The following is a 27607-nucleotide window of genomic DNA, read 5'->3' as shown; positions in this document are numbered from 1 at the left end:
GCTCAGTGGGCTAACCATATGCCTTCGGCTCAGGTCATGATCCCAAGGTGCTGGGATGGAGCCCCGCATTAGGCTCCCTGCTCAGCAGGAAGCCTGCTTCTCTCTCTGTCTGCCACTGCCCCTGCTTGTGCTCTCTCTGACAAATAAATAAAATCTTCAAAGAAAAAAGAAAGACTTTGGAAAATCTGCCTTCTGGGCATCGGACCTTCTCCCCTGTAATTCCCCCAGATGAACACTCAACCTCAGCTTCAACAATATTCTCTCCAACTGCCTGGCCATCCCTGCCCCGTGCCGTCTTTGCAGACCCAGTTTATTCACCTCGAAGCCCAGCCTCACCCACCATGAACCCTCCTCTGCCCCCTCCAGACCAGTCACTGTTACTTCTCTTTGACTACAGCACATGTGAATCATCTGGAATTCTGGACCTAGCATCTTGAGAGGACCTATCCCTTATCTAGCCTCCCACTGTTGACAACCAGCAGTCAGGGGCTGCTATCAGCCTTCCCTTGACTACAGCTGAGAGGCAAGGCCAGGAGCAGAGCTCAGGAGGGGGCAGGTTCTAGCCCTGCCCATCGGGTGCTGCTATGTTTTACCCACACCCACCTGGAAGCGGGGCTGCTCCACTAAACCTTCCAGACCCAGTCAGCCCCGCAGAGCAGCTGTCATCTCACCGAGTGACGAAAGGACCCCCACCCCACACCCCCAGGCTCACTCACAGGACTAGGAGATGCAGCTGACGTCCCTTCAGCCCAAAAGAGGAAGACAGACTTCTGGTCTGCAGTCACGGCTGAGGTGGTTGGTGTCTCTTTCAGGTGACAAGGAGCACTGTAACTCCAGGGAATGGAGCCTGAGTCCCCATCCACCACCACCATCTGCAAAAGAGGAGACAGTGAGGACAGCCCACCTTCAGAAAGGCAGCAGGCTGCGGCGCCCAGGGGGCTCAGTCAGCTCAGCAACCAGCTCCTGATCGCGGCTCAGGTCGTGATCTGAGATGGAGCCCCACGTCAGGCTCTGCAGCAGGCATGGAGCCTGCTCAAGATTCTCTCTCTTCTCCTGCCCCTCCCCCCCCCCCCCCCCCCCAAAAAGGCAGCAGGCCAAGGAATGAAGAGAATGAAAGAGAACAAAAACTCATGTATATTAACAGGTCGAGCTTACTCCACATGAACAAGCTAGGCATTCGGAAAGCATTGAACAGTGACTAGGGACCAGACCTAGTTTTCCACAGCCCTTGTCCCCACTAGCAGAGTTTAAAGGTCTGCTGAATTCTCGAGCAGGAAGGGGACATTAGAAATCACCCAAACCGCCTGTCATTCTGCACGTGAGAGAACGGCAGCTCAGGGACAGGAGGGAACTCAAGAGTGCTCAGTGTCTGTGGCGGTCCTCATCCAGAGACAGCAGCCCTTTGGAGGGGAGGTGCTGTCACCAGACGCCCACAGCAGCGCCTCCTGCCGGCTCCTTCCCTCCCACGACCGCAGCGCCCACTGAGGGGACAGTGACCAAGTGGATGCCCGTGCTATGCGCTGTGCTCCAAGCTTTACAGGTTCGACTCCTGGGTGTCACGGGTACAGAGCTCAGCCCTAGGTTGGTCTTAAAGTCAAGACAGCACATCGAGACAGGCAAACAAACTAGGAGAAAATATATTCCTCAGCTGCATCTCTCACAGGATAACGAAGGGGACTGAGCTCCTAATCCCTGGCTGCACATATATCTCCTTCTCACCCCAAATACCTCATACCTCACCGTTTTAGAGCCTCTCCTTGGCCCAAATCCGTAAGAAACTCCCCACCCTGCCCCTGTCCTCAGTGTCTGTTCTTCTGTCAACAACCACTTTCCTACTCTTCAGCCCCCCGGGCCCACCCTTCCTCGTCCCTGCCCAGATTCTGCCGCACCGCCTGGGGAGACAGCTGCCCCCCACCCCCGCCCCAAGCCAACACTTCAAGATTCCCTCTGGTAATCTCGGGACAAAAGTCTTGAGACACCACACTAAAAAACTGGATCCAGTCACACGCATTATTTTCCTGTCATGATAACCCTATGAAGCCAGGTGCTATTACGACCCCCGCTTTATAGACGTAGAATCTGCAGTTAGGTGAGGTTATGTAACTTGCCCGAGGCCACCGGTAAGTAGTGGAGCCAAGATTAAATTCCAGGTCTAAACCCCCAGCAGCTCAGCTCTTAATCAAGCTATGTATGCCCTTCTCCCTTAATCCTGCCAGGAATGCCAATGAAAATTCCAATCTCTACCTGAAATTCTTTTGAAACACAATTGGACATTGTCTCTTTCCTACACAGCACTGCTGGAAGACTCTCCCTGAAGTGATGCCTTTATCATCAGCTTTGTCCTCCACTCAGGACCGAATGACCCCAGTGCCCCCAGTACATCACCTAAACGCTGCCGCCCTGCTTTCCAGGGCCTTCCATCAGCTGAGCTCACTCAGAGCTGTGGCAGAAATGCCCCTTGGCTTCTCCTTACATATCAATACAGTGAACCACTTCTCTGCTTTCAGAATGTGAACATCTAGCCTGCAACCAACATAGAGCACCTCTTGACTCCCTTCCCTCTGTCTGCTCCCTGCGCCCCCATGGCATTGTGCGGACCTCCACCTAGCACGCGCTGTGGCGTGGCAGAGCCGTGTGCGTACTCGCACCCCAGAGACTAGGAGCTGCACAGGACCAGGGTCTTGTGTTCATTAACTCTGTGTCTCCAGAGACATTATCTGTGCATCTGGCGCGGAACTTGGCAGACATTAGAGGCGATGATTAACTGTTGAGTTGGCTCCCAGGGAACAGTGTGCAATATATAAATACACATTTTAGAAGAAAAACACAAAAGCAAGGTTAATTATAAAAAAAAAATTTCAAAACCTTAATTCTCCCTGTAATAAGAATGAAAAGTGGGGGCGCCTGGGTGGCTCAGTCAGTTAAGCATCCAACTCTTGATTTCAGTGCAGGTCATGATCTCAGGGTCGTGAGATCAAGCCCTGCGTCCACTCTATGCTGGGCATGTAGTCTGCTTGAGACTCTCCCATCCCCTCTCCTTCTGCCCCTCCCCCTGCTCATGCATGTGCACACACACTCTCTCCCTCTAAAATAAATAAATCCTTAAAAAAGAGAGAGAGAATGAAAACTGCCTATCCAATCATTGTATCTTCACAATATGCAACCTCACGTAAATCAGAAAGACCTCCTCAGTGTCCCTGGAACGTGCCATACCATTCTGTCTCTGGGCCTCAGGCATTGGTGGTCCTGACCCGACAGGCCTTCCCATCCACCCCTCCTCATATAAATATAATTCAACTTTCGAGGTCCTGCTCATCTTTCCCTCCCTTATTAAGTCCTCCATAACAACCCAGTCACCCCAGCTACACCGCCTTCTCTGAGAGCTTAGGAAACTAGGTACCGAAGTACTAAGTTTATTTATGCCTACCTTTCCCCACCGAGAGACTTCAGAAGGTTCTTACTGCCTAACTGTAAGAATTCAGAAGAGGGAATTCACGTACTGGAAGGGGGTTAACTGGAAAAGCTTCCAATGCTACAGATCTTAGCACTAGCTTGTGAGTTTTCAGCTACACTTTGAGTTCTCTGAAGGAAGGGACCATATGTTAGGTTCCTATTTCTCACAGTACCTAGCATATGGCTGGACACAACAAATAGACTTTCTAGATGTTTTCATTGATCTGAGTCCCAAAGTTTTACCTTTTTCATCCCAACTCCATCCTGTATCTGGAGAAGGAAGTCTAAGGTCTGATCATCAGTGAAATACCCAGGAGTAGGCTGGCTGCAAATGAGAACAAAGTTAAGCAATCAGTAGTAAAGCAGAAGGAGAGGAAAACAAGGACTTCTTTCTCCCTCTTCCGCACCACCCCAGGTATCAAGCAATTGTTCTGGGAATTGCTTTCGTGGGAAAGCAGATCAAAACTACAACCCTTAGGAGGAACACACGGCAAACCTGTGCAGGCCTTGCAGGCTCAGTGTCCAGGAAGGTGTAAGATTTTGCCCCCGCAGCAGGATGAGGCCTTGTCTGGTTGTAATCAGGAGGTTGCTGCAGTTGGAATCAGGTGCCTTCACCATCTGCAGTAGCTCAACACCATCGCTGAATTAAACAAGACCCAATGGTTAGTCTCCGGCTTGGATGAGATTCTGGAGCCACAAACTGGGGCTCTTTCTCTCGGGGTACATGTTTCTCTATACTCTTGTATTCACCTCCCACCATTATCTTACGAGGGAGACACTGTGTCGTTCAGCCGAATCTCATTTTAGAAAGCAAGAATCCCTGGAAAATTCATGCCAGTTCAAAAGGAACTCCTAGGAGAAGGGCCACAAGGCCAGATCTCTCACGTTGGATACTCTGGGGGAGGTTAACAGAGCCAAGGATAATGGTGCGGAAAGCAGATGGAGACCTGGACAGGAGGCCTGAGATTGTCACTGAGCTTGGACAGCAACTCATGGTCTACATGCATTGAATTATTTCTTTTTCTGAACAACTGGGACCATTCCATTTAATACCTGCCCAATTCTTACTGAAACAATGTGATAGTGCCTGAGAAAATGCTAGAAGATGACCTGAAACTTCTGACAGAAGAGAATGAAGACAATCACTACCCAGGACTGGGGTTAAATGGGTAAAATCCACCACATGTGACAAATGACATGCTTTTGCTTAAGAAATAAACAAGAATAAAAAATAAGATTTCATGGATGCTAGCCTTGCTCCTGTCAAAACGATTCAACTAAGAGAAAAACACAGAAAAGGAGTAAGGCAGATACTTCAGCCCAGTTTACAAGCAGGTTTTTTACATAAATCTCTCTCCCTGCCTGGAGGTCTCCCCATCTCAGCCTGCCCTGCTCTGACTCAGAACGCTAAACAGATCTCCTTCTTTGCAGTCTGTGTAGAGTGATCACAAATCATGATCACCAACACCTTATGTTACCAAGAAAAGAACGTCTCTGCCTCACTAGATAGGAAGATGGTATATGAAGGCTAGCGCTATTTCCCCCACAGACCTCTCTGGCCCCTTATTCACCGGCCCAGTTCAAACGTGGAGACTCCATGGCTCTTAAGATCTCAGGAGACTGAACTGCGACAAGGTCAGTATCTGCCCTACCTGTAAATGTCAATGAGCTCAGACAGGTTGATGGATCTTCGCTTCTCCCATTCCGGCTCTTCTATCTGCAGAGAAGGTGGTAAGCTGTCTCGATTTTGGGCCTGAACAAAAATGTCCCGCAGGGCGACAGCTTGGATATTTCCTAGCACCATAGGAAGAACCAACACTGAGAAGCTGAATTTACTAGAACTCTCCCAGGGTGAGGATCTGAGCGAGAGACACAGAGCCTGATCACATGGGTCTCACAGGGGCCCCTGGGTGGCTCAGTCAGTTAAGCGTCTGCCTTCGGCTGGGGTCGTGATCCCAGATTTCTCGGATCGAGCCCCACACTGGGCTCCCTGCTCAGCAGGAAGCCTGCTTTTCCATTTCCCTCTGCTGCTCCCCCTGCTTGTGCGCTCTCTGTCAAATTAATAGATAAAATCTTAAAAAAAAAGATGGGTCTCACAGATCCCACCCAGAATGGTTCAACATGGAATGGGGAAACGAATGAAGCAGATGCTGGGCAAGAAGTCTTCTCTTTGGAGAAGGCAGCTGGGGAAAGCTGAGTTAATAACCGGCCATGGTGGTGGAGAATGAGAGGCCCCTGGGATAGGAGGTGGCAAAAGGGCTGACTGATGTCAGCAATTCCCAAACTTTCACTCTGTCTCAGAAGGGAGGCCTACCACACACACAGATGGGGAATGGCAAAAAAACTAGCCTTGCTTCTTACCAAAGCCAAAGAGGATGTAGACAGCCCCATTTGTGGTGACATAAACCTGAGGACCAATCAGATTCCCCACTCCCACGATGTTGTACTTCACGGGTCGGCCCACTGGACTCCCTGTCCGGCCAGACACCAGCAGAAAGCACAGATCTGGCTGAAGAAGTGAAAAAAACGGAGTCAGTAGATGCCATATCGTTTCCTTAACCAAGTAGTTTCTCCAGACATTACTGATTCATGATTAGCTCAGGGTTCAGAAACACTTCCCAAAGTTGGAAAGCATAAAGCCAAACCTGCTTCACGTTTTTCCCCTGGAAGCAAGAAAATGAAGCCAACGTTCCCATTCCTTTGGTAGATATGTGCAAAAACCATCTGTATGGTAGCTCAGGCAATTTCTCTGAAACACGGTTGTTTCTTGATGAAGTCTTCTGAGGCACAGAATTCTAGCCCAGAGCTAACTACAGGACAGCTGACTCCCCGGTCTCTACTCTCACACCCAGAAATCGCCGGTAATATTTGGTCCCAACTAAAATCAATACATGTCTAGCCTGCCTGACTACTATCAACCTTACTCTCAAGCAGAGATCAGCAAACCTGTCCTGTGAGAGTCAAATGGCATTGTAGGTTTTGCAAGCCAGATGGTTTCTGAAGCAACTAGTTGCCCGCCATAGCGTGAAAGCAGCCATGGATAATAAAAAAATAGGCATTGGCTGTGCTCCAATAAAACTATATTTACAAAAACAAGCAGTGGGCCAAATCTGGTCTACAGGTCACACAGTCTGCCAACCCCTGCTCTAGAGGGTTTTCTTTCAGCAATAGAATCACCAGTTGGGAAATATGAGAATTGTAGTGATACCCTGACTTCTGTAAAGCTTCTGACAAAGTTTAGCGTCATGAATTCTTTTGGACAAGACAGAAAGATACAGTTTTCAGTGTACCCAGTGAGTCAATACCAACCCACAGGGAGGTTTCTGTGGAATGTCACACCACCCTGCTACTGTCCCATTCCTACTAATCACTTTTCTCAAAGACTTGAATGAATGGAATAGCTTATCACAAGCTCATCACAAAGCTGAAAGGGATAGCTAATATGCTCTATGACAAACTCGAAATTCAAAGAAGTCTTAGGTTTGGAAGATGAGTCAAAATCTGAAAGAAGAAATGGGGCCATTAATTAATTGATTAATTAAAAGGGGGTGGGTGCTTTAACAGATTATAAATAAAAGCGAAATCTTAGAAAGGCCACTACAATCTTCAGCTATGTTAATAGAAATACAAGGCCTGTATCAAAAGAAGTAGCATTTCCTTACACTGATATAACTGGTTATATCACAAACAGAATACGGTTTCCAGACTCAGGTATGACATTTTAAGAGATATGGATAAAACGGAATGCAAAGAGAAAGAAAGCAAGAAAGAGAGGGATCTAGACTTCATGGTGCATGGGGGACAATATAAGAAACTGGGGTCATTTAGCCTTGCGAGTAGCAGGTTTAGTGGGATGCAGCTAAGGTGAATGGGCTTTTATGTAGAAAGAGGATTATATTCATTCAAAGTAGCCGATGCTGGAACAATGAGTAGAAGCTATGAGAAAGTAGAATTCTTACCAATATGACAGAATTTTCTAGACCTGACCAAAAATGAAAAGAACAGTCTTACAAATCAGTGATATTCCCATTGGCCTGAGGACTTGGACAGTAGGGGCCAAAGTGTCTGGAATACTGTATCAGTGATTCTAACATGGTGTGAAAGGATCAACCACATGGCTTTGAGGTCCCTTCCCACTAACGTTCTAGGCCAGATAAGTTCCACTAACCCCAAACCATCAGTTCTTCTGTCCCAAGCCCACCTCACTCTAAACCTAGATCTATCTAAGAATGCATCACTCTAAGTCATAGACCTAATACGTTCCGTTCCTTAAGAAGAGAGAGCCTTCCATACTGTAGCTTAGAATAAACCAGAGCTTAGGTTCCCCAGGTTCCTTGTTGCTGGCATTAGAGGTCATAAGAGGTCAGTATAAAGGTGAGGCTGCTCTAAACCCATCATTTCTCTGCGATTTTTCTGGTACTATCACTTTTCAGACAGAATGGACACTATTCATATCTCTACACTATGTGTAAATAAGTAAATTCTGTGAGGCAAATTGGACAGTACACTTTTTTTGCTGTTTGGTTAAGACAAAAAAAGAAAAAGAAAGAAAAAAAATCACAGAATAGGAGTAGGCAAGAAGCCAGTTCCTCCAACAGAGGCTGCCTCACTGTGGAGGGTCCCTAAAAGCTCAACCTCTAGCCTGTCAGCCACCACTGGCAATGAATAGGGTATGAAGGCCAAGATTGTTAAACTCGCTCAGGACATATAAACTTGCTATGCCTGCTAACCATACTTCATTAAACCGTTAAGAAGAAACTCCCCATACTTTCCACTTTGGGAACTTCAGAAAATCACTCCCTGATGGATGTAGTTACTGAAATTCACAATGACTGGGATTAAAAAAGATTATGTAAATATTTGTTGAGTTTGGGGTTCAACCTACTTTGAGACCAACTTGCTAGTGGAAGGAAAACTAATAAAGTACCCTCCAAACTCACTAGTCTTCAGAAATTTACCTTACTTCTTTGTTCTCATCTTACAAAGTATCGCCAGATGTCCTAGAACAGTGCTCCCCAAACAGTGCTCAGTGACTGGAGAAGCACTTCCAGTTTATTTATGGTGCTCCTGGCAGAAAACCATAAAATACTGATGGATTTCATTCTATTCTAAATCATTTTACTTGCAGATTTCATAACTCTACACCATGTATATGCACTACAAAAATCACAACAGCAAACACAAGGTCTCTTAAAATTAAAATAAATCAAATAAAGCAAAATGATCTATATCCACATTTTCACACAAATATTAGTTGCCGATTGTTCAGTTCTTTCATCCACCAGCATTTCCTGGCAAACCCACATAGGAAGTCTGAGAAGACGTCTTAAAGGAACTTTTGGCACAAGCTCAAAAAAAGTGTTAGGAGTAAAAATGGAGATATACGGAGTAAAATGGAGATATAGGAGTAAAAATGGAGATATATGTGGTCGTTAATGTACTCTTTCCTATGATTTAGGAAGGAAAACTACTATTATTTTATCTGTACACAGAGTACTAGCCCTAGTCCACTGGAGCTCCTGCAAAGCATAATCAAGGAGCATAATTTAAGGACAAGTGTTCTGGACTCCAGGTCTATTGTCATAGCCTGTATACAACTGTCCTTTCTTCGGTCATTGCTGTTATTACTTACTCAATGTATGATGTGTTCCATATCTATTCTATGAGCTGTCTTATGGTTTTACATAAAGGTTAAGTATGTCTAATAAAACTAACAAAACACCCACACGGTAAAAAAGAGGCACTACTTCACGCACTTCAAATACGGTAGCTCCGGCTTTCACAACAGCCCCTGTTCTAGATAGAACATTCCCATGTTACATCTTGGAGAGATTCCATGGCTTGCCCAAGGCCACAGGGCTACAGTGGAGCAGGAATTTAAACACGAACCTCTCTGGTGCCCAAGCTCCACCCTGCCACAATCAATGGGAACATAATGAGACTGCTGGGAAAATGAGTTCATGATGGCAATTTATTCATTAAATCTCCCAGAGAGAATTTTCTTAAGCCTAAGCCCTTGTAAAAAGGTTTCAAGCAGCATTTATGATACCCGTACTAGAACTGACTGAAGTTGAAGCACTTCCTATGAGAAACAGAGACAATCTGACGTAGAGCATACCTGCAATTCCCCAATGGCCAGAACGACAAGGTCTCTAACGCCATCTTCATCCAAGTCGGGCAGCACCACCCCTGGGGCAGCCAGGGTACCATTGGATAAGTAGTTTGGGTTTAAAGTCCAAATGGCTCTCCCTAGGGGTGACAAATAAGCTGATCACAATGATAGCTTCGGCCTCTGGAAAAGGCAGATGCAGTGCTTCCAGGTCAGAAGAGAGAAACTCAATGGGCAAATGACAGCCAGCAACTCCTTACCTTTTCTTTTAGTTTTAATCTTACTGGGGATGAAGGGCACAGGGAGTGTGATCTGAAATCCTCAAGCGTCTGACTAAGAAACCCATGTGATAACTTCACACCTAGGTTTTTTAGATAAAATGGAGGTACTGAAGTGTCTTCAAGAAGGAGGAGCCTGCTTGTCTGGGGCAGAGGAACTGACCTGTTAGACACTATTACAATTTCCGAGGAACCATCCAGGGGCAGCCAACCAGACCAACTCTCTCTGTCCCACCCCATGCTCACATGAGCAGGGGAATCGCAGGAGGTTTTCAAAAGGATTTTAATTCTGCAGTTAACTCAGATTTTTTTTTTTCACTCAGAATTACCCCACTACCAAACCCCAACCTCTGAAACTGGAAGGTTGCTACGTGTCCAGCTTTGGTCAAGCAGGACACTTAGGCTTTTACACGGGGCTTTCATTATATTTGATTCTCTCTCGTTCCTCATGTCATGGGTGTCTAAATATAGAAAGTAGTTAAAAGCCCAACTCAACAGGCATCAACAAACCTTACTTTCTTCCCTGATCTTTTTTTTTTTTTGAATTTTTGAAACTTTAATTCCCTGACCATTTTTTTTTTTTTAAAGATTGTATTTATTTATTTGACAGAGAGAGATCACAAGTAGGCAGAGAGGCAGGCAGAGAGAAGGGAAGGGAAGCAGGCTCCTGCTGAGCGGAGAGTCCAATGCGGGGCTCAATCCCAGGACCCTGAGATCATGACCTGAGCCAAAGGCAGCAGCTTAACCCACTGAGCCACCCAGGCGCCCCTCCCTGACCATTTTTTTAAGTGGTAAATGGGTAAGTTTACACAAGGACCCCATCTATATCAAATATGAAGGGACAAAGGCCAGCTGTCTTGTACAGAGTAGGAGGACTACTTAGAAACCAAAAACCTCAGGGTAGTTTGTTTGGGTAACTCAGTTTAGCCCCATCCTATCACCAAACAGGTTTAACCATGATCTATTACTCAACCTAGTCAAACCCTTTCTCTGTTTACTTTAAATTCACCTTCCAAAGGAGCCCAAACAGACTTCCACCGTGCGAAAGTGGAAAGGTCCCTTCCATATAAGAACGTTCTGATCCCCAGAACAGAGACTTCCGTGGAATGACCTTTACCTGATGTCGCATTGAATGCACTGAACATCCTGTGTGTCCCTGTCACGAGGCAGATGGTTTCAGCCACGCTTCCTGGCATCAGATTCAAACATGTAATATCCCGGGCCTCCTCGGGGAGGGGACTGGACCAGAGTGTGCTGCCATTCATTCCCGAGAGGCACACGAGAATAGCGGCTGCCTTCGAGACACCTAAAAGCACACAAGAGACACAGGAATGGAAAGGAGGCAGAGAAGGTAAACAGCCCAGGTGAGCAGGAGGCCAGAAAACCACAAGTAAATGGTGCTAAGGCAGCAGCTCACACCTGTGCATTCCAGGGCCTCCCGTACTTCTGGTACTAAGTCTGACAACAGAGTATCTAGTATAGATGCTCAACACATTCCTCATGTCAGAGGACACGCTGTGGACCTCCTCCAGGCACCCCGTGTGCATCATGCACCCCTCCCAGCATGCCTTCTTCCATGTCTGTCACCTCAGCCCCCACCAAATTGTCATATCCTGAAGGATAAAGACCATCCCATTCATTTCTGGAGTTTCAGTGCCTCACACAACACCTACACATACAGCAACCAATCAATTATCTGCTGAATAAAAGGAGCAAAAATCCAGAATACAAGAAAGTCATTGTTAAGAACAACAACCAAAAAAAAAAAAAAAAAAAAAAAAAAAAAAAAAGCAAGAACAAAAAAAAGAGAATGTTAAAAAAAATATACAAAAAAAAAAAAAAAAAAAAAAAATCAAGGAAAGGCATGCTCAGAAAAGTGAGACTGATCTAAAATATGTACAGAGCAAAGGAATATCTGAATTCTAATTGTTGCTAGCAAGTGTTCCCTGAAAGCAGAAAAAGTAAATATTTTAAAAATAAACCTGAAGATTACAACTCAGCAATGATCAGGAGATCTTCCTGGTTGAGAGTCCCACGGAATCAGCTGATAAAGCCCCAGCAGTTTCCCAAGAATACTTGGGAAAACTTAGGGGCCGAGCACATGAACTCCAGAGACAGTCTCTCAGCTACACCGTTTGGATCCCAGCTCTCCCACTTACCAGGTATAGAATCTGAGCCAGTTCCTTAACCTCCCCTTGTCTCAGTTTCCCTATCTGCAAATAGGGGATAAGAATATTCGTCTACCCTGTTGGATTATGTTGAGGGATAAATTCATTCACAACATATGTTATGCACTTACACTTAGCTCTTTTGTTTTTATAATCTGTAACCAAATCAGGCTAGCCCGTATTATGTCCAAACCTATAGCCTTGCCATACGAGTCCTAATAAATAGCAAACTGTGTAAAATACCAAATGATTAAAACAGATCTCCAAATCTAAAAGTGGCTGGAGAAAATTTTTACTTCAAAGGCTACTGAGTCATAGGCAGAAAAAAAATGTAATTAAAGTCAATTAAAGCCAAAAATCAACCTTCTAGGCTGAAGGTCCTCTCTGTAAACACATCTATTCCTAAATTGCTTCTACCTATTACACAAAACTCAGAAAGGTTCTTCTAATAATCCCAGAGAGGCAGGCAGCCTGGAACTCTCTAAAACATACCTAGATTTTATCCCAGCTCCCGGATCATTAAAGAGTAGCTACCAGGGCACCGCACCCCAGCCGCACACCAGACTTATTGGCTCAGTTCACAGACTGTGAGTTGCTGTCACTTTAATGGGTGCCACAGGACAAAGCAGGAGCCCCTATGTACCCATGCTGAAAATACAACCTCTTTTTTCCTTTTTTCAGCTGATGTGTATCAGCACACTCAATTAGGTTAAGTTGTGTAAGGTTTAATAAAGAGATTATTTACAAAGATGTGGCCAGGGTATAGAGAAACCATGAGAGATAGCACAGTCCTTCAGAACGTAATCACTCCCAGTCCCAAAAAGACAGGAGAGGAAGCGATTCCTGGAATCCAGAAAAAGAAAGTCCTATAAGACCATGATTACAGAGGATGTGACCTAGGATCAAGGATGTAGCTGGCCTGAGGTCACCCTGGAGGGGAGGAAGCCAAGAGAATAAATGCCCTCTCTCCCCACTCATTTCCTCTCTTCCAGTTTCTTGCCCAGGTTCCCCATTGGCCAAACCCAACAGGAAACCAGCAGGCAAGAGAGCCTGTTGACATAATGTGTACTGGTCAGCCTTCCAAGCAGACAGCAGGATGGAGAGCAGAGAGAAAGGAGTAAACAGAATCAGTAAAAAGAAAGCACACGGCCCCAATAACGTGGGTAAAAATATTTTAGAAGATGAACAAGAAGATTTTCTACTGTGGTTGGGAAGGTAGGATTGTGTCAACATTTACTATAATCTAAGGAGCAATGGAAAATTGGCTGGAAGAAAACTCAAGAACCTTAAGAACTAATGCTGTTCATTGCAAGTGTGTGCACAAGTCACTTCTCTGGATCCTCCCTTCTTCGTGGGACTGGGTGACTACTAAGATTCCTTCCAGCTGCAGATCTCCATGATTTCTTTAAATAAGCTTTACTGATATGCAGGAGCTTTCTGACAATGTCTGTCATGTATGATAGACCCATGATGACTTTCTGTTCACTCCAAACCCTTTTCTACAGTGCCCTTCAGGACACAACCCTGACGCTTTCTCTTAACTCACAGCCCCTGCCATCACTGAGCTCCTGTAGTAGCCTCTAAAACACATGCACGTCTCTTACCGATTGCACTCCCATTCCGTGAAGTTACAAAGGAGAGAAGGACATCACGCAGGCCGTCTCCATTCACATCAGCCAATTCCAATGGAGACAGGTCCCCACCTGATAAACACATAAAAAACAAAAAAAGTCCTGAGTTAAGTTACCACAGAACAGTGTTCTGCTCCAGGTTAGAAAGGGAACAGACACATGGCACTACCAGCACCTTCATAAAAACCAGGCAGACTCCTGGTTCCTAGATAAGATAGAGTACGCACAATTCCGCCTATTCCTCTAAATATACCTAAACTCCCTGTGCATTACAGAGAACACAAATGTAAGAAGACGCTAAGGTGGGGAGAAGGCAGGTTGGCTAGGGATTGAGAAGCCCAAGGAATGACAAGGTGATGACCCCCCCACCCTGGGTTTTCTTTTGGCCTCGCATGTCCCAGACAAGGTGCTGCAGAAGCCAGCAACCCAGAAATGCCAACAGGTGCAGACAAAAAAGGCCCAAAAAAAGCTGACTCCTCTAGCTGAAGGTCCAAGAAAGGAACAGCATAGCAAGACAGAAAAAGTTTTAGATCATAAATGTTCTACTCCAACCAAATGCTACACAGAGAGAACTGTGGCCCTAGCCCCACAACAAAGCCTAAATGGGAGCCTAGATTTCCACCTTTGCCCAGCTACAGAAGGTACCCCTTCATCTCCCAACCAAGGTCATGTCAGAGAAGGCCAGGTAGGGAGCCAGGACTTTCCTCCCCACCTAGGATCTTCCACACACCAGGGAAGCCTACAGTTCTACCCGACCCGGCATTAATGAGGCAGACCCCCACCCCTGCCAGAGTGGTGTCAGCAGAGGCCTAGCAGGGAGCCTGGACTTCCAGCCTGGGCAGTGACAAGGTAGACAGTGCTGTCCTGCCCCTTGACAGTGTAGAGTCAGAGGATGTCTGCCAAATATGGAGAGAACCTAATGCATGGCTGGTGGAAGTATAAACTGGTAAAACCACCATGGAAAATGATTTAACATAAACTACTAGGCTGGCACATGCCCACACCATATGACCTAGCAATATCAGTCATAAGTTAATGGCCAAGAGAAATTCTTAAATATTATATCAGGAAAAATGCACAGGAATATTCCTAGCGGCAATAATGATTTTTTAAAAAACAGAAGCCACCAAAACGTTCATCAACAGTAAAATGGAGCAATAAACCATGGGCTCTCCATACCATGGGAAATGAGAGAGTGGAAAACATGAATAAGCTCTAGTTACACAGCATCAATACCGATGTCTAATAAAATGCTTTTATGAACATGCTAAAAACAAGTCACAGAAGACTGCTTAATTACATTTATATAAAATTCAAAATAGGCAAAATTATTTTACCATGTGGTGAAATTTTAACAAAAAGTATAATGACTCAGGGCGCCTGGGTGGCTCAGTGGATTAAAGCTTCTGCCTTCGGCTCGGGTCATGATCTTAGGGTCCTGGGATCGAGTCCCGCATCGGGCTCTCCGCTCAGCAGGGAGCCTGTTTCCCTTCCTCTCTCTCTCTCTGCCTGCCTCTCTGCCTGCTTGTGATCTCTGTCAGATAAATAAAATCTTAAAATAAAAAAAAAGTATAATGACTCAAAACTCAGGATGGTAGAACTCTTTGGCAGGAAGAGGTAGCTTTGGTAAGGAGAGACACATGGGGGTTTTGATGGTCTTTATAATATCCTATTTCTTTCTTTCTTTCTTTCTTTTTTTTTTAAGATTTATTTATTTTAGAGACTGACAGAGGGAGAGAGAGCAGGAGTGGTAGGGGCAGGGGTAGAGGGAGAGGGAGGGAGAGAATTCCCAAGCAGACACCCTGCTAAGCATGGAGCCCAACACAGGGCTTGATCCCAGGACCTTGAGATTATGACTGAGCTGAAATCAAGAGCCTGATGTTTAACCGACTGAGCCACCCAGGCACCTCAATGTCCGATTTCTTAAAATCGGTGGGTACACCAACAACCTGTTCCTAGTCTTTACACCACATACAAATATTATAAGAGCTCACTTAGAACCATCAAAAAAGGGGGGCACGTGGGTAGTTCAGTCAGCTAAGTATCTGCCTTTGGCTCAGGTCATGATCCCAGGGTCCTGGGATTGAGTCCCACATTGAGCCCCTTGTCAGGCTCCCTGCCCAGTGGGAGCCTGCTTCTCCCTCTCTTCCCCACTCATGCTCTCTCTCCCTATCTCTGCTCCCTCTCGCAAATAAATAAATAAAATCTTCAAAAAAAAAAAAAATAGAACCATCAAAAAACGAAGTGAGAGATCTCTTATGTGGTGGGAACACACCATAAGTCACATCTACTCAGTTTTGCCTTGAGAGAGACAGTAACAGTGAGATCACAGAACAACTGATCCGAAGCTGAATCAACTGGGATCAGTGACTTGCCAAAGGTAAATACATCTAGATCAAGATGATGTAGGGATCTGGGAGTATTGTAGGGGAGGAAAAACTTCTCCTCTACCCTCTTAGGGTTTCTAGCTGGGACTGAGTAACAGGAGAGATAACGAGATAACTGATTAATAAGAGAGATTAAGAAGAGGAAAGGACTCAAATTTATTTAATAAGATTCCCCATGTCCATGGGAGCCCTCACAGGAACATAAAGGCCTGGAGCAGAAGTGGTGAGGCCTCAGGGCTTCTGTACTCATTGAACAAAGAGCCCTGAACAGCCCTGGAAGGGGAACGAACATGGATCCAGAGACTACAGGAAGGTAGTTATTTTAACAAGGACTGTTTGTACAGACTCCCTTCGGCCCCAACTCCCCGTCTCTGTTGATGAGAATGTTTCTTTCCTCCTGGTACTGGGAGGGCATCTTGTACATGGGCGTTTCATATCCTGCCTTCCAGGAAAAATTAGAGGTCAAGATCAGAGTGCCCTTCTTGCATCTGTTGTTATTCATGTGCCTTAGGTTCAAAATAAACAATATACCAAAGCAACATTATTTTGGGGTGGTGTGTTCTGAACCCTTTCGCTCCCATGAACTTGACAAAACACAAGACTGCTCAGCACTCACAGCTGAGATGTAACCCCCATTGCTGACCCAGAGCAAGCCGTTTTAAAGAAACCTGCTCCAGAATGAGACACAATAGCTAGAATCACTCAGATGGTACCTCCCCAACCATTAGGAGCAAGAAAGAAACTTACTGCAAGAAAGCAAGTTGATTTTACTTGAAATTATTTTAAAATTTCAAACCAGGTCAGGCTCCTATAATCAACAAATGCCTGAGGGTCCTACAAAAGCCCCAGCCTCTGGTCTGGCCAGGCCCTGAGCCTTACTCTTCTTGGTCAACAGCCTGACCTACAGCTTTGTTTCTCCTCATACCGTGTTGGCTGCACTGCAGGGACCCAGGAAACCAATACTCTGTCCTCTCTGCATCTAATTAAGGCCAACGCCAACAGAAACACAACAGGGAAGTAATCTTCTCAAGCTGTATCAATCTATCTTTTTGTTTTATTTCCAATCTTAACCTCCTAACCACCTCCACACATGGGGAGAGAGATGCTATAGGATACACATTTATTTGTAGCAGGACCTGGAGGGAATTTTCAATGTAACCAGAAGTTTTACAGAATTACAGGTAATCATGAAATTTTACAGAATTGGAGCAAGAAATCCTACAACTCACCTCCCTGGGGGCCCAGGTGGCGGCTCCAAGTGCTGTGCAGATCTCTGGGGGGACAGGGGATCAGGAAAGCACATACGAGCACCAGGATCATGGAGATGACCAAAGTTAGCAGAAAGACAGAGGTGCGCACGTAAGACACGATGGAAGAGGTTGCCTTCTGCTCCAGGCCCCCAAGGGGCTCTGAGGGGTATCCCTCTGTGGCCACCTCTGAAAGATGTGGCTTTGCAGCCCCCACAGCTTCAGCATCTGAGTCAGGCTCTGGCACTTCTCCCAGAGGGCTCTTCCCATTTTTGACCCCTCCATTCTTCTGCTGCAAGTTAAGAACAAGATCGTCCTCGCTCTCGTCACTATCTGCCTGTGTGAGGGGGTCATACTCCCCTAGGTCTGGGCTCTTCTTCCCTGAAACACAGAAAGACAGAGCGTCAGGGCAAACTAGGAAGGAGAAACCCTTACCAACTGCATGGCAACTGTGAACACCTAAAAGAAAACACAGAAAACAAAACCAATTACGTTTCCAAGTTTAGAACTTGATGGCTATCTGTAAGGAGAAGAATGGGAGGGAAATGAAAATCAGTGTTCCAGAATTACTGCTTTCATGAGCTTAAGAAAATTGGAAAGGAAACAGAGAAAGTGGTAAATTTCAAATACCTTTTTTATTATTATTATTTTAAAAGACTTTATTTATTTGAGAAAGACAGCACAACAAGGGGAGAGGCAGAGAAGAGAGAGAAGCAGGCTCCCCGAGAAGCAGGGAGCCAGATGCCAGGCTTGATCCTAGGACCCTGAGATCATGACCTGAGCTGAAGGCAGGTATAACTGACTGAGCCACCCAGACGCCCCTCAAATACCTTTTTAGTTTGGGAAAAAACCAAAAACCAAAAACACTCTCTTAATTTCTCTGAATCAGAAGACATGGCTCTTGTATCAAACTCCCATATGCCTAATTTGCATATTCCCTTTGATTTTTTTAAATCTGTGGTGTTTCAATCTTTCCTGGAACTTGCCTAAACTTTAGAATAGTTCTCTGTACACTGCTTCTCACAGTCGGATATTTGCGGCTTCCCACTTGTCTCCATGGAAACAACTTGGGAAGTTGAACACTAAATGTCACCTGGAGACGTCTTACTAAAAACTCACTTCTGAGCTTCCTATGATTAATTCCCAATCCCTGTCAGCACATGTTTCAGTAAACAGTGTTTATGCTTAAAAACGCTATTCTGAGCAAGTGTTCTAGGAGGGGAGGGACCAAACAGGAATGCAGAGGTACAGGACCTGACCCAAAGCTGGCTTATACAAGCACCCTGTTTTTACTTAGACACTACATTTATTTGGGGTGGGGGAAAGGGGAAAATTACAGGAGAGCTTAAGCACACCTCCTCCCAAGTCATTCATTGGCCCCGGCTGCCAAGCACTGAACAATTTTATGCCTGTTGTTCATGCTATAACCAAGCAAAAACCAAGAAAACATTTCTCGTTTTGGAAATTACATGGTAAGCTGTACTAATATAAACTATATGGTTAAATCTTTTATTAAGAAGATATATAAAAAAGAAGATGCAGCCCAGCCAATTAAAAAGGAAAAAAGAAGAATTCTTGATGTAAATCTCTGCCTCTGGTCACTGTTATGTTGCTGATATCACTTCATGTTTTATGTCTTGTTTACTCAAGACATAAAATGAAGCAATAGAACACTATATGGAAACTAATATGGGAAGTACAATCTTTAGTGTAAAGCTTGGTGCTTGGTACATAGAAAGTCAATAAATATTTGATTAAAAATAAACATTACACAGAAATATTTTATAACATTAAATATTTTACAAAGAAAACCCACAGAAGATACTGAGCAAACTGACCTTCTATTAACTAGAAACTTATATGTATTTTCACTTTCAAAGCTTTTCATTTTATCCAACAAATACTGGATTTGATTTTTAAAGGCATAAATTATAAGAATTATTAAGAACTGAATTCAAAATAGTATACCCTTCCAGTAATTAGGACACACCATTCCCTAACTGTCCCATATAACTTTAGTTATAATAATTTTCAAACACAACCATAGGCTGCTGCAACAATATTAATTCTAAAACTTTTTAAAGTTTTTTTTTAAAAGAATATACCTGATGGGATTAAAAATGTGTTATGTACATCCAGTGGAATATGACCAAGCCTTAAAAAGTAAAGAAATTTAACACAGCCACAAGACATTATGCTAAGCGAAATAAGCCAATAACAAAAGGACAAATACTGCATGATTCGTACAGGAGGTATCTATCCAGAGTAGTCAAATTCACAGAAACAAAGTAGAATGTGGTCTCTGGGGCCTGGGAGTGAGGGTAAATGGGGAGTAGCTAATATTTGATGGGCACAGGTTTTGCTCACTATCCCAAAGTAGAGGGTTCCTATCGAACTCCTTGTAAGCTAAAATAGCATAAAGCAAAGAAGCAAATACCATTAATTTACAAGGAGAAACTTTGGAGCTTTCCCAGACCCAAGCAATAACTTCTCCTAGGCTTTTCTGAAAACTCAGGATACATCTTGCTAAAAGATGCATAAAATAAGTGCAGATCAAGCAGAGATGCTCAGACACAATTCAAGGCTCTGGAGGCTTGAAGCTGAGATGCTGAGTGTGGCCCCTGGGGGAAGGAGCTGGGCAGGGGCCCACTCACTGCTGAGGGTGGGGCTGAGCACCACTGCTACAATGACTTGCTGCAGAACAAACGCTGAATACTGTTGTCGCTTTGTTGTTGTTGCTGTTTTTTATTTTTATTTTTTCTGCTGTTTTTGCCTTTTTTCACAAAAAAAGGAATCCTCTTTGTATTTCTCTAGGTTAGCAAAAACAGGTAGGTCTTTCATAAAAGCAAAATGACATGATGCAAAGTATCAAAAAATGGGTCTCAGCTTTGCAAGGTGAGAAAGTTCTGGAGATTGGCTGCACAACACTGTGAATATACTTAACAATACTAAACTGTGTATTTAAAAATAATTAAGATCATAAATTTTATGTGTATTTTACCACAATTTTAAAATGTTTAAATTAAAAAAAAAAAAGTATCTGACAAAGAGGAAAACATAGATGGTAGCCCCAAATCTCAGGGTAGGAGGAGACTTTAAAGATCACATAATCAAACACCTACCAAGCAGTCACTTAGCATGAGGGAATTCACGGCTCTCCAATCCAGAAAGCAGTTCCACACACTGATTCAAGAATTTATTTCTGGGCATTTGCCAATCATCAGTCCTGGTTCTAATATCTGGGACCCCTCTTCCACATGCAAATCCTTCAAAACTTGAAAATACCAATCATGAGAAACATAAGCTATGGTATTTAAGAATTTAAGTCTTTACAAGCTGACAGTCAAATCTTGGCTCTATCCCTTATTAGCCATGTGAACTTGATTAAATTTCTTAGCTTTACTAAGCCTTATTCTTCCCATTTCTGAAATGGTAATTATTTTTCCTACCTCATATGACTGTTTTTAAGAATTAAGTAAGACAACATATGCAAGGCCTATAGTGTCTGGCTTACTGTGGCATTTGATAAATGTCAGCTTCTAGGAGACCTGGGTAGCCCAGTCAGCTGAGCGACTAACTCTTGACTTTAGCTCAGGTCATGATCTCAGGGTCCTAAGATCCAGACCCGTATCCAGCTGAGCATAGAGCAGTGCTTGGGATTTGATCTCTCCCTCTCCTTCTGCCCCTCCCATCCTCCTGCTTATGCTCTCTCTCTCAAATTAAACAAACAAATAAACAAATCTCAGCTTCTATTATTATTGTTGGCACTATTCCTCCCAACAGCCCACCCCATCTTCTCTTCTCCAGGTTAAATGTCTCCACCTCTTTCAACTCATTACTTGAGGAAGCACTGTTTCACATATCCACAACATCCTGTTCACTCTTTTCTGGACACAATGTGGTATGTCAGTGCTTCTTAAAGTATGGTTCTCGGAACTGGTTCTGATCCCCAGGGTGCAGCCTGACCAGAGCAGCTTGCCCTCCCTAGTACAGAGGGTACACTACAATTCAATTACTGTAACCTAAGAGATCGCCAGCTTTCTTGGCAGTCACATCACGCAACTGATTAAACTCAAACTCCCAAGTATCTTCTACATACCCTCAAGCCGTCTTATATAATAGTACAACTGGATCTTTAGCATCAAGTGAAAAATTCACCATACTTAATACTTAATACTTGATACTTAATAATTGATACTTAAATTTAATCTTGCTAGTCAGCTGTCACCTTGCAACAAACATACCAGCCTAAAATAATCAAAGTAAAATCATTACTAAAATACTGGCCAACAAAACAGTTTAAAGGAAATGCATTTTTATGATATCACACACCATCATAGGTAGAGAACTTGGCTGCATGTGCTACAGAAACTAGTAAAATCTTTCCTAAATCTAATTTTTAGTAAAATCTTTACTAAAAATAATTTGCAGGGCACCAGGGTGTCTCAGTCAGCCAAGTGCCTAATTCTTGATTTTGTCTCAGGTCATGATCTCAGAGGTCTTGTGATCCAGCCCCACATTGGGCTCCGTGCCCAGCAGGCAGTCTTCTTGAAATTCTCTCCCTTTCCCTCTGCCATCTCAACTTTAAAATAAATGAATCTTTAAAAAATAAAAGATTATATGCTTCCAGTAGATAATGGCAAAGGAATACATTTCTGTCAGTATCCTTCCTAAAAACTGGGGAGGGGAGGTAATAAAAATAGGAAAAAAAAAAAAAGAGCCACACCCCCAAACTACAATTTATGAAAAATTCCCAAATGCAACAAAACTTGTACCCATCAAGGAAGCACAGTAAGAGTGGGCACATGGTCTCAGGTCTCCAAAAAGGAGCACAGTTCACAGAGTTAATAATGACAACAATGAGGACAGCGATCATGGTAACAGGAAAGTACTCAGTACCTACTATTTTGGGCACCAGGCTAAGCACTTACATGTTAATTCATTTAATACCCATAACAACCCTGTAACTCCACTGTATCAAAAAGAAAATGAAAACATAGAGAGGTGAGTTGCATAAGATCACAGAACTAGGAAGAAAAAGAGCCAGGATTCAAACCCAGGCAATTTGATTACAGTCCATGATCCTAACCAATTATAACCAGTATAATAAATTATACTACCTCTCTTGTACCACGATTATACAGCCAAAGCACTTATCTCTTTCTGAGAAGGATGAAGTCTGGCGTCCCAAAGGCATCAATGACTCCCCCTCAACACCACAGAGACAAAGGGGAGATAAGATGAAATGAGAAAGGCTTTACAAAAAACAGGCTGTCGGTTTGACGGTTTGACGGGTAAGGAAACAGCTGCGATCAATCAGTCGTGAAGAGAGGGATTTTTCTCTTATTTATTTATTTTTTTTTAACAGGCTGGGTCCCATTAGATTAAATTCTAGCTTCTCACTGCCCTTGCTCACTGGCCAGGCCCCAGCCTCTGCCTGCCTGTCAGCCAAAAGCTAGCTGTAAAATAACTGACCATTAACTATGATTTTATAATCAGAAAGAAGCCATCCATGAGTACTTGTTCTGTAAGCCACTACAGAGTTGTGCAGATAACCAAGAAAGACGCTGCAACAGAACCTAGCAAGCAAAATCTGCCAAGGAGCCAACGCTGGGCGAGTGATACCACAACACGGAAGGAATAAGAAACAGACGCTTCACTATGGAATCCAAGAAAGGAAAGGAAACAGTCTTCTCTGAAATAAGGGCTCACAGAAAGAAACAGAATATTTCTAAGAAGAAATGACAACTCAATAGGGAAGATGAGAAGTAAACAAGCGGGGCTCAGAAAAACAATGGAAGAAAATAATAAAACAATTTTAGAAAAGATACCCTTAGAGGGATGAGCAAGGAGAGCAGACATGCCTGCAAAGAGTCAGAAACAGAAAGGGCAGGCTGGTGAAAAACCGAGAAAAATAAAATAGAAACAATAGCTGGCAGTTCCAAGCCCCTCCTCTCTGTGCACTCTTCCAAACCCTTTTACTGTCTTATCTCCAGAAATCTGTATAACAACTCTTGGAGATCAATATACTATTATCTCCATTTTCAGGATGAGGTTTCAAGTTCAAGTAACTGGCCCAGAGTTAAACAGCAAATAAGCGGCAGGGCAAGGATTCAAATCCAGACATTATGGCTTTGAAGGAAGCGCCCGGACTATCTGTGTGTCTCCCACTGAAAAGATTAAGGCTTTTAAAAAAAAAAAGACTAGAAAAGCAAGGACAGAGAGAGCAAAGGTGATGCAATATATGGGGAACTGAAGAGAACAGAAAAGGAAATGGCACCAAAAACAGTTAACTTTAGAAGACATACCAAAAAGGCTCCCATAATAGAGCAAGACCTGAGAGAGGGAGTACACGGAGTCCCAAGAAAAACTGCTACAGAATAATCAATACTGAAACATAGCACAGTAGAAGCGCTGAACTTCAAGTATAAAAAAAGAATCACATGAATCATAGTAGCAGCCGGGTGTGGGAAGAATCAACTCATTAAGGATGGAGACAACAATCAGGTGAACTTCTCTGTGGTAACACGAACTTCTCTGTGGTAACACGTATTATTAAAAGATAGTCTATTTTTGACATTACAGATACAAACCTCAGCTTAATTACTGCAGACTGTGAGCTTTGATCAGACAACTCCCAAGTAAATAGTTTTGCTATCTATTCACCGAAAGAGAAGGGATTCTGTGCCCAAAGTTACAATCGTGCTAAGGAGCTGGACATCGAATCCAGGCTCCAGAGCACAGAGCACTTAGCACTGTTTTCTCTGCTAATTTCAGCCACCACTCACATTTTTAACCAATGCAACGTTTTCAAAGAATAAAGGAGAGGATGCTGATTTCATAATACATGAATATAAATGAGCTTTCCACAACTCATTTTTCCTCCTAGGAAGAATGAATGCCAGTCAAACAGCATTCCCACCATGGTACAAAAGAAAACAGGAAGAAGATGCAACTGTATCATCCCCAGACACCTTCAGGAAAACATACTATAATATACACTATTCTGTGATAGGTACTATACTTTACATAGACTATACCATACATTCTATAGCAACTAAAGATAAATAATCCACCTTATGGATTAGATTATCCAGGGGCATATAATGATTCCAAATTACACATACTAAAACAAATCATTACAGTAACATTGTGCTCTGATAGTTCCTTCAGTGTTTGACCTTCAAACTTTAAAATGGACTAAAAAATATATATATACTTAAGATAAGTTGTTCTCCAGGCTGTTTTATGAATGTCATATGTCCTTCTGTTACTAATTAACCTCACTGTATGTATGGGAGCCAAATATCCTCCCACCTTGAGCTTAGTGGAAGGGGTTGGGACTCTGAAACAGACTCCAAGAAACGGCTCTTTCTTCACAAGGCTGATGACATCTGTCATTAGCTTATGATTGCATCAGGCCTTCCTTCAGGTATCACATTTGTAAATGGGCATGGTGCTAATGAAGATGATAATAAGAGTAATAAGAGCTAAAGCTGAATAATTAACATGTGTCAAAGGTAAACAAATCTCTTCAGTACATCCATTTCTTCTACTGAACCAAATAACCCCATAAGGTAAATACGTAGCAGCGTGTGTGGCATATAGTGAATGTTCCATAATAACGGTAGTGTTACATGTGAAGAAACTAACACTTAAAGAGGTTAAGTAACTAATCTGGTGAAGACCAGATTGGAACCCAAGGCTGTCTCGTGTTCTTAGTCACCATTCTCGTCACATAGAAATAGTGAGGATGTCATGGTGGTGATCATTTTGCAATATATACAAATATCATTATATGGTACACCTAAAAATTAATAGGATATATCAATTAGACTTCAATTAAAAAAGAGAGAGAGAGAACGTTCAATAAAGTAACATAACACGGTAGCCTACACAGGACAGCAGCCGCATAGTCCCAAGGACAGGGTATCCCAAAAAGAGCTCTAGGAAAGCAACTTCTACCTAATACAAAGGCTAAAAATTCTTATTTAGGCCAGTGGGGAGAAAGGGCAAAAGGGAGGCAAGCAAAAGGATAAAAAACAAACAACAACAACAACAAAAAACCATAACCTGCATCACAGAGAACACATTGCCATTGTTTCTGGGCCCTAAAAAGTATCAAACATACCTGTCCAAACACAGGCCCAAGGACCAGACTGTACTTTCCCTATCCTGCCAGCTGGATCCTGCCAAGTTTCTGCAAATGGATACCTCAGGGAGTAATAATGACACAGGGTAGGATGTGAGAATGCAAAAGAGCTCAAGAGTTTCGAAAGCGATTTTCATGATTTTCTCCTTAGAGAAGTGCAATTATCTATGCTGGGGTGGGATGGGGAAGAAAAGGAATCTAAAAGAGAAAAGAAACAAAGCTAAATATGTCTGCACCTCATTACCCCCAGGGAGGAAATCATCCTACACAAAGGACAAAGGATAATCCTGCAGGTAAAGGGATACATCCCCCACTTCATTGTTACATACACATTTCAAGATAGATATTATCAATGTTTCTTCCAAAGTTCTCAGGAGCCAATGGGGGGTGGGGGGAGCGCAAACAAACCTCTGAGGTCATTAAGTCTGGGGACAGAATTGCAAATTCATACCCAACCCAGTGTCATCCACGGCACAATGCAGCAGACTGGAAACTCCTTAAGAATAAGGTCCCTGTGATCCCCTTGCAGCACGTTGATGGATATCCACCAGACACCCAACTAGCCCTTTCTAATGATGCCAGTGAAAGCAACTGTTTTTCCACCAACACCTGCTTTTCCCACTATCACCTTAAATTATCAGCAAATAAATGTTTATAGCTTAAGGTTTAAAACTTATTTAGGTAGAACCATAAAATTCTTAGAAGCCCTAACGTTTAAGATTTCTTTGGGCAGAATAAATACACTTTTATTAAAATCGCAAGTTTGTAGCAGCACCGTCTCATTCTGGAGGTTTAAGAGAAAATTAAAAAAAAAAAAGAGAGAGAGAGAGAGAGAGAGAGAGAGAGCGAGCGAGCTTGGAGCTGCTGCCCAAAGTACTGAATCAGCTCAAGTTGTCATCACCACAAGAGCTTCCCTAAAGAATATTCCACAATTTACGTGCAATTTGCAAGTGCCGAATCATTTCCCTCCTAAATGCTTAGCCTCGACAGCCAAAGGCTGAACAAGCGGAATCAAAAGCCCAAGATTCTAAAGACCCCGACGTTGTAGTCCAGGTTTTTCCCATACGGTCTGTGCGGCCTTGGACAAGTCAATGAGCCAAGTAAGTCTCGTTTTCCTCTTCTGTAAACTAGAAGGGGTAAGCACCTGTCCCACCTACCTCACGGCATCGTCAGTGTCGTTAAGTGGAGGGGCTGCTCCAGAGGGTGGCCCGCTTCCTGCCGCCCCTATCCCCCTTGTCCCCCCTCGTCCCCAGGGCCCGCTCAAGATAGAAGGAGCCCGGATCTGACGGTACGTGGTCCGCGGCTCCTCAGCAAAGGATGCTCCCCTTACTAGCCCTCCCCTTGGGATGGCGGCGACGAGCGCTCTGACAGTCACCCCCGCAGCGGCGCCCGCCCGCTACCGGCCACGAGCCCCGCGTGCCCCCGGCGGTCCTTCCCTGGATTCTCCCAGGCTCGCCCCGCGCCCGCGACCCCCGACCGGCCGTGCGCCCCTCTCGCCCCCTGGTGGCGACAGACCCCAGCCCGCTGGGGCTGCACCCGCTCGCCTCGGGGCTCCTGCAGCTACGCCGCCAGGCCTCGGCCCGCTTCGACCCCATAGCCTCGCCTCCTAGTCTCCCCAGGCCCCGCGGAGGCGGCGGTGGTCGCAAGGCTGCGACTCCTTACCGGGGAGCTTGAGCGCCCTGGATAGCACAGTCGCCATGGCGGAGGCCCCGGTGCGCGTGCGCGCGCCCGCGTCCTGCCGGGAAGAGTAGTTCACAGCGGGCGGCGCGCGGGGCTGGGACCTGGGAAGGTGGGAGCAGCACGGCGGAGAGGGGCGGGGGAGAGGCGGGGACTACAGCCCCCGCGCCCGCGTGCACACCGCTGCTGGCTCTGCCCCCGGCCGCTTCGAGCCGGACCCCTCACTCTGCAAGTCCCTTCCCCACTCGAGTCTCACTTTCTTGCTCAGCGAAACGGGGAAATGGAAACTGCCCCCGAGGCTTGCAGTGGTAACGAAAGGAGATAGCAGGTATTACGGGAAGCGCCGGTTGTGAAATGAGCATGGGCTTTGCAGGCAGACGGACGGGATTTGAACCCTGCCTGCATCCCTCACTGGCTGGGCCATCTTGGGCAAGTCCCTTGGTGTGACTAAGCTTCAGCCTCATTTTTAAAATGGAGACACTACCTCATTCACGGGCTTACTGTG

The 27607-nt window shown here is 44.5% G+C and overlaps 1 protein-coding gene across 2 annotated transcripts in view; it reads right to left on the bottom strand.

The window, feature by feature from the left end:
* FAM234B (family with sequence similarity 234 member B) overlaps positions 1–27197 on the bottom strand; it is a 33706-nt gene extending 6509 nt beyond the window's left edge. Inside the window, exons 1-10 of one of the 2 annotated variants that reach the window (XM_032855037.1) lie at positions 27088–27197; positions 17256–17654; positions 13613–13711; positions 10952–11146; positions 9572–9696; positions 5815–5962; positions 5106–5247; positions 3950–4093; positions 3697–3778; positions 717–872 (exon numbers count right to left, since the gene is read on the bottom strand). In XM_032855037.1, the coding sequence (XP_032710928.1) occupies positions 717–872; positions 3697–3778; positions 3950–4093; positions 5106–5247; positions 5815–5962; positions 9572–9696; positions 10952–11146; positions 13613–13711; positions 17256–17654; positions 27088–27124 (1527 nt within the window). In that variant the 5' untranslated portion in view covers positions 27125–27197. Of the gene's footprint in view, positions 1–716; positions 873–3696; positions 3779–3949; positions 4094–5105; positions 5248–5814; positions 5963–9571; positions 9703–10951; positions 11147–13612; positions 13712–17255; positions 17655–27087 lie in introns of both variants that reach the window. The other variant, XM_032855036.1, reaches the window with a different exon arrangement.
* Between the last annotated feature and the right edge of the window lie 410 nt (positions 27198–27607).

This window comes from Lontra canadensis, unplaced genomic scaffold (assembly GCF_010015895.1).
Source record: "Lontra canadensis isolate GAN:19392208 unplaced genomic scaffold, GSC_riverotter_1.0 scaffold9, whole genome shotgun sequence".
In the NCBI taxonomy this organism is placed as follows: domain Eukaryota; kingdom Metazoa; phylum Chordata; class Mammalia; order Carnivora; family Mustelidae; genus Lontra; species Lontra canadensis.
The sequence above is the reverse complement of the archived record's forward strand: the minus strand, read 5'-3'. Positions and strand labels throughout refer to the sequence as shown.